At 39.5% G+C, this 8,098-nt stretch overlaps 1 protein-coding gene across 1 annotated transcript in view; it reads right to left on the minus strand.

Annotated features, from left to right (window-relative positions):
- PDZRN4 (PDZ domain containing ring finger 4) overlaps nucleotides 1-6,643 on the minus strand; it is a 208,101-nt gene extending 201,458 nt beyond the window's left edge. Inside the window, exon 1 of the mRNA XM_040415734.1 lies at nucleotides 6,575-6,643. Within this exon, the coding sequence (XP_040271668.1) occupies nucleotides 6,575-6,643 (69 nt within the window). The remainder of the gene's footprint in view (nucleotides 1-6,574) is intronic.
- Nucleotides 6,644-8,098: the final 1,455 nt, after the last annotated feature.

An 8,098-nucleotide genomic window follows, 5' to 3' on the forward strand; every position in this document is an offset into this window, starting at 1 on the left:
ATGTGACTGTGCGGATTCCTTTAGCGGACATACACACTTACATACACTCAGCTTTATATATTAGATGGCATAAAATAGATTCAAAGTAGATTTGGATTATAAGAGAAGAACTGTGTTAATAGGAATGTTAATGTTTTTTTTTTCGTATTCTGTATATTTGGTGTTCTTTGATGCACTTTTTGCGATCTAGTTACTAATTAAAAATGTACATCATAGTGCTTTGAGTGACCCATCATTTCTCAAAAAAAAAATCCCTATACTGTATGTGCACAGTCAATAGTTAGCATACCTGGTGCCCTCTTTTTCAATATTTCTGCCACATATTATCCTAATCCCAGTACACCTTTCCTTAATGTACAATGGCAATCAGATTCAGAAACTACCATGTGTGCTGTGTGCTTTGGTAGTCTATTCATTGACAGTAGGAAGGGGTGTCTCAGACCTCCAAGACACACTGTTCATGGTGTAGTCTGATAATCTGGTGGCCATTTTACATTCATTAAGAGGGGTCTGGGGATGGGAGGAACCACAGCAGCCACATTAAAAAGGAAGGTACTAGGTATTGTCACGAACCAGCAGGTGTGAACCCACCATGCCACGTGTCCCACCTCCTCTAAGGGTATTTTCCCCTTGAACTTCACAGTACCCCTGATGGTGGGGATAGACTTTCCCGAGGGGAACACCAGGTCGCTACCTCTTGGGGAGGATTGGCACACAATGCAGCTGGTCTAGTCATACCAGAAGGTACCTCAGCAAGGTACCAGAGGAACAGACGTAGTCAGCAGGCCGAGCTGTAACCAGTAGCAACAGTGCAGGACCAAAGGATGAGGCAGAGGCAAAGTCAAACAAGCAATAGGTCAGAGCAGGTGGCACAGGTATAGGTCAGGCAATCTGGGTCGGAAACACAAGAGTCAAGGCAAGCAGGCAGGGATCAAACAGAAACACAAGCACGAGTCAGGTTCACAGGAACGAGTCGGGTTCACAGGAACACAAGCAGAGATAACAGCAACCTAGCAGGACACAAGGACCTTGACGCTGAGGCATCTGAGAAGGGAGCTGAGCCACTATATATATGTGCAGGAGGGCTAGGATTGGTCAGTGAGGTCGGATGATCTAACCCATAAATCACAGGAAGTGACGGCCCTTAAGGATGTGCTGCAAGAACAAGCAGCATACTGTGGCCAGGGCTGAAAGGAAACTGTGGAGCGGATCCCAGAACAACAGTACCTACATGGACAGAGCCCAGGACTACAGTGGTGAATGGGAAAGCACTGGCAGCAGATCACCACTGAACACGGGGGTAAGCAGGGGAACAGCGGAGCACAGCACCCGCTGTTACAGGTATGTTAAAGGGGTTATCCGATGATTGATGTAAAAAAATGAAAATCAGACATCATATAGTACATGACAACCTCTTTTTTGCAAAGCCAGAACCAGCCCTGTACCTCACATGGATCCAGAGATCTTCCCATTCATTGCTCTGCCAGATTTATATTAAGCTGAAAGCTCAAGTGGAGTGTCTTTTCTGCTCAAGCTCAGGATGCTTGTCTCAGCTCTACCTATCACAGCTTAGGAGGCAGTTGAAGGATGAAACTGAGCATGTGCGGCCTTCTCAGTGACCAGGTTAAAGAATTAAGAAAAAAGCTAACTATAGGTGGCACTATACAGATACATTTTATTGAATAACTTAGTGGCTATGCAAATTTTGCTGCTTTGAAAACTGCTGAATATTTTTCATTGGACAACCCCTTTAACTATGCATACTTCCTGTACTGTATGGTAAAATATTCACCAAGAACCTGAAGGCTGCTTTAATGTTCTAATTAACTAGTTTCATAGTTGATAAAGAAACAAGTTAATAACATCCAAACTATAATCCCAACATGTTGATCCAGAAGAAGCGGGATTCCAGTTGTTCCATATTAAGAGAAAATAAAATCTTTCTTAATTCAAATATCAGAAAGTTCCATAATCTCACTGCACTTACAGTAAAAAAAAAAAAACATCTATAATAATGGTGAAACCTGGTTTAAGCAGACGGCATTTAGTGGAGAATTTACATTATGCCCAATCTTGTCCTCTGTCATTGGGTTCTTCTGTGTAAATACAGTAGATAAGGAATTTATGAGATTCACCTTTTCCTCATCCTCGTCTACCATTACACCCAAATTATTTCTAATGGGACCAACACTCTGCATTTCAATTTTCCTATTTTTTATGTAATTAGAGTATATTTTTGCATTATTATTATTTTCATTGGCAGCCCGTCTCTCTTTCATATAATTTTTTTCTCTCTCTCTAGATCTTTAATGCATTAGAACTTTCTTGTTTAGTAATTTAATTGTTCTTTTTATACTACAGTATGTTGCTCCATTTACAGCTTTATTCACCATATTGGTTTTTCCTGTATCCTTCACAGCAACCATTTAAGATCCATTATTTTTATGCCATTAAGGTAATCCCTAAATCGTAGAAAATTAGCCTACTGGAAGTCTGGTGGGTCACTGTTAACTAGAGGACCCCCAGTCTGTACGTATGATATAATTGGTAAGTTTAGGTTTAGAAGTGTCTCACTTCATGTTGAGTCCACAGTAGTTGTAAAAGTTAATTTTCTGCTATAATGTCCAAAAACATGTTTCCTTTGTTGGACCTGCAGAATTCTGCTTCACAAATATATCAGTATATTTGAAGTCCTCTATGAAAATGACTTTGTTATGATTTGTTGCCTCTTCTATTTGCCCTATTAGTAGATTTTCTGATGCTTCTATTATATTTGAAGATATGTAACAAACTCCTAACAGTAGTTTTCTTCTTCTTCTATATGTTATAACCTTTTAAGCTATATGGCAAGATGAGACATGACTCTCTTATGAAGCCATATTCTGCTTCATGGATTTTCTTGTAGACCATAAAGATCTTGCATCTCAAAAGCAGAACTGGAAACACCAGCGTTTTTTTTAAGCATGTGTGTTTATTATTCAGGATCATTCTCCAAAGAAGATAAAAAATATATATTTAAAAAGAAAATCACACCCAACTGGTGATTACTCTCTGCAATTACCTTGCTAAATGTCCAAGGTGAACTCTCCTAATCAAAACATTACCCGCCAAGATATTTTCTACTCATCAGTAATCATTTGCTAATTAATGTGTCCAATTAAGGGCATCACGCATCCATGACCCCCTTCGCTTCTCCTGTAGATTACAGACAATGCTACTTTTTCATATACTACTTAGACAGAGGAAGTACAGCCTATACTGTTTGGATGATAAACCCAGTCTGGCATTCAAGTTTGGATTTTGGCATCGGTAGTCTAGCTGAGCCCTGGCTGGGTGACATTTGCTTCATTCATAGCCCATTGCTGTCTGTGCCAGCCCCTTTTTCATGCCAATAGAAGCAACTCTTTAACTGCCAATGCAAACTGAACAATAGTGGGTATGCTACTTCAGTATTAGTGTACACCAGGAAATAAAGATAGATAGATAGATAGATAGATAGATAATCTGTTTGCTGATTATGGCAAATATATTTGAAATATTTACATATCTTCTGTATAAATGTATGTGGTCAGATTAACAAGTACTGGATTTGTTTTATTTTGCTGGTACAAGATAAATGGAGGAGGGAAGTTTTAAAGACCAGTTCTCTACTAAATAACAAGAACAAAAACCTAATCTCTGTGCCATAGACGTCAGCTCCCTCTTATGTTTAGTAGAGGCACGTGACACACAGCCTTCTATTGCTATACTGTATGTGCACACCATGCAGATAGTTCACATTGTGCAGGGTCTAGTAGTAGCACAGAGATGTATTGTTGAGCAGAACATTACGTCAGAACAAGCCTTTTGTGGATTCATTTTGTGTGCGTAATTACTTTAACACACTGTAGAAAATGAGTCTATCACTGAGCATTATCCGGTTCAGAACGTATCTTTTCATGACTTCAGAAATCTTCCTGTTTTATTCAGGGCTGTCCGGGCAGATCCAGCTGCGCTTCTAAATAAAGCAACAGACTGATTTGAAAGGCTGTCCTGGAGGAACAAAACATGGGTCACTACCAGCCTTAGCATTACCTGGAGCCTCACATGGATTCAAAAGAGGCTTGGAATGATGCACATTTGACCCCAGGTATACCAGATATGATGGATGTAAGGTAAAAGTGCACCTGTGCATAAAGATAGCACAAATCTGTTCTCCAATGAGCCTAACTACCTTCATTTCATATACACAATGATGAATGAATTCCTGGTGTGTAATTAAGTCAAACATGTTGCCTTTTATTTGCATATCTTCCAGTATTTCTTCAATAAAGACAAACAATTAACTGGGAAAATTGGCTCACAACCAGTAGTTTACTTCTTATATACCTTACCAACAGCTGGGCACAAAGGAACATAAAAAGTCATAAATGAACACCTGCCAGTTTCAGGCAAGGGATTTGGCCTGGACTATAAAATAGAATCTGCTGTACTTATTGTACCTTTTCCCTGTCATTCTCTATCAGTCTCCTCCTTTGCCTTCACAAAATGAGTTTCTAATTTTCCTCCTTCATTGACGGGTTGTAAGGACATATGATGATGAAGCCTAGATAAAATATCAATTATCTCATGTGTAGTGAACTATGAAAAATGCAAGCACTGGCTGTTAGCAGATTTGTTCTAAGATGATCCTCTGCCCTTTAAAAGAAGGAAGACTGTAATGGATCAAACAAGGTTGTGAACTCAGAATTACAAGAGCGTAAAATTAAAGGGATTTGATCCAGTCAAGAGGTTGTGTTTGAGCAGACTAATTCATTTCCAGCTCAGATTTGGTTACTAACTGTTGTTTTTGGCTTCTGTCAGCCAAGTAAAAGGCACACAGATCATTACTTCATCTCACATATCCCCAGAAACATTTATGAAACATATTAGCAGCTCTTTTAATATACATCGTTATAGGCTTTGCACTTTGGGGTCAGTGGTTCAAACATTACAACTGACTGCTGTTGAAACATGAGACATTGTGAGGAACATCTTAGGCTAAGGAAGCCCTCGTACGGTATATCTGCGCACATTCAGGAGAAGAGTAGGCATCACATGCACATTACTGCCCCCATTCTTTGATCTCTTATCAGTGACAAAAAGCCAACAATACGCTCTGCAGGTCTGGAGGCTGACTGCATATTACAGTAGAAAATAGCTTACATTTTTCACTCCTGATTCTGGCTTCCAAAACTGCATCAGGAAACCAGATCCTAAATGTTATGGAGGTTACAGTTCAAGAGGAATATATCATATGTAATGTTTAGTCACTGTATTTGCTTTGCCTAGAATATTTTTTGCAAGCATACCATAGTAAAATGATGTTTTATGTGGACTGATTAATGATCTACCTAAGCACAAGTGCCACTATATTCATATGTGGACCATATTATTAAACATGACAGAGCTGGCATGAAACTCAAGGAAAGTATTCCACCTGCTGACGACTTTAGCACTTGACAGTACCCATGCTTTCTAAGCTAGCTGGGATTTTAAGGTCAACTTTAAGACTGGAACCAGAAGTATTGCCTCAGCAGTAATTAACAATGTTAATCTGCCTTTTCCTTTTGACAATGATAAAGAGGGCAATGTTTATATTTAATTAATGCCCAAGTTCATTTTGGAAATGGGATAATGAGACTCTGATCACATTAGCATGAAAACGTACATTAAGACTGCAACAGAGGAGGCAGATCCATGCACACAGTCCACTCTCTAATTAGCTGGCTGTGAAATGAATCGCGTCAGGGAGAAATTGAAGGAAACCAGTTAGCTCAGTGCACTGCACCGTGCCAGTAAGACCACCAACACCTCTCTGTGCCGCGTGTCATCACCAATACTGCTTAACCTGCTCCGCTGCTGTCAGCAACAATTTGTCATGTACAGAACAATCTAATACAAGAGGAACCCAAGCTAAGAAAGACACAATTGCTGTTTCCAATCTTGATTTTTTTTTTTCTCCCCAGTATGTACAATTTACATAAGTAACACAATAGGACAGATAGCTGGCTTCTTATTGCCCAGAACTTCATTTTCCTTGTCAGCTTCATTTAATATTGCTTTCCATTGAAATGGAACACCATGCGTTAGCCATCACAAACTCTAAAAATCCAAACCAGCTCATATACATCATATACCGGTGCCACAAAAGATTACAGTAAGAAATGGCAAATAAGATTTGTCGAAGCAGTGAATTGAACCAGTTTCAATACTGAAATACTTATCATATATGACTTGTCTGTATAAGAATCACATAAATTCATAGCAAATCACCAATTTCACCAGGAAGGAGAATAACATTTTTTTTTTTTTAACAATTTCATTATATAAAACGTGCAATCTGGTTTGCCAAGTTCAAGAATTGTAGCACATGCCAACTATGAATGAAGAAGAGATATTTTAACGATGCTCTCCCCCCCCCCCCCCTACTCTGACCATTAGTATAATACAAGATCAATTAAGAACAGTAAAACAAAAAAAAGTCACAAAAGTAAGACATTACATGCTCACGAGAGCCCATAACCTTAGAGCCATGGATGGTGTAAGCACTCACCTGTGAAACTTCATATAGCAGTTTGTAGTGCTCCTCTCTCTTCTGGAAAGTGCACAGATTGCAGCCCATTGTAATTCGCAAGAACTGCAAGTGGTTTCAAATTCCCCTTTATGTGAATAAGAAAAGCTTTGACAGGGAATCACCCTCCCGGCTTGACTACTGTTGTTCATCAGTCACTCTGGCATAAAAACACAGACACACCACTGTTAGCTGCGAGCATAGACCAAGGTAGTGAGTGTACCATGCTGCTCCTGCCTTCCTCTAAGTATCTGACATTCACACTGTTACCACTCATGGCAACACTCCCCCCAGTCCCTGCATCACCGCACATGACTACACAGATTTCAGCTCATGAATATTAATACAGGCTCATGGATTATTTATGACAGCCCATGTTAATACGGAGGAGTGTCATCGCCGTGGCTGATGACAGATGAATATTCCCTAATTAACAAGCAAATGTAGTGTGGTTAAACAGAATACACTTGCGTCAATATATATATACAGTATCACAGGGCTGATGTAGAAGATGATAATACATTTGGCCATCCATTTTATCAATTACTTGGCAAATATATACCCTATATTCTATATGTTAATATTCTACCCAAGAGTGCAAGGTTTTGAATGCTCAGAAATGTAAGAGTCTCAAGAAGCTATTTTTCAAAATGACTGCCTATAGGTTTGCTCATGGCGTTGCAGAATTCCAAAATGGATTTTTGTAATAGGAGCATTCCTATTTGGTATATTGTATAAAGAGACAGTATTGCATTTCACGTAAATAACACGAGATGCATTTGCAGCATATTGCTATGTAGGAAATGACATGGAGGTGTGTATTATTCATATTTTGGATGGGCTATGCAATTAAAGTGGCAGGGAGGCTGACATTAAAGAGTTGTCTGTTACACGTAGATCAGTCATGTGGATCCACTTTTATACCTGTGTCTGAAATGTATCCTATCCTGAGTCATGACTAAAGAGATCAACTGTCTGCAATTCAGCAACTGTCAAACAGGATGAAGACAGAAATTAATGAGTGAAAATATTAAATGTATTTCCTTACCACAAAGGTTTGACAGGGAAAAGAATCATCTAGCTAATGCAGTTCTCCTCACTAAGGCTATGCTCAATGCGTACAGGGCATAAATGCAGCATATTCGCCACTGTGGAGTTGAGTGTGACAAATCCGCAGCATTTTATTATCCCCAATGTCGATTGGATTTTATGAAATTCCATCCTCATGTACCCTTTGCTTTGCATACATCAAAATGCATTGTCAAAATTCCATTGAGGAAAACCTGTACTGTGGGATCATACCTTAACTCCTTCCCGACTGCCCACAGCCTATATGCTTCCTATCTGCACATACCCCGTGCAGATAGCACATATGTAAACGGACAGGCAGCTCTTTATTCCTAGCACTTTAGAGCTCTGGGATTAAAGCTCCTGCAATCTAGCAGGAGCAGGTCGGGTCCTGGCTGTAAGACACAGTGGAGACCCGGAGGAGAAGACAGGAGCAGT

Source organism: Bufo bufo, chromosome 1 (assembly GCF_905171765.1).
Source record: "Bufo bufo chromosome 1, aBufBuf1.1, whole genome shotgun sequence".
Lineage (NCBI taxonomy): Eukaryota > Metazoa > Chordata > Amphibia > Anura > Bufonidae > Bufo > Bufo bufo.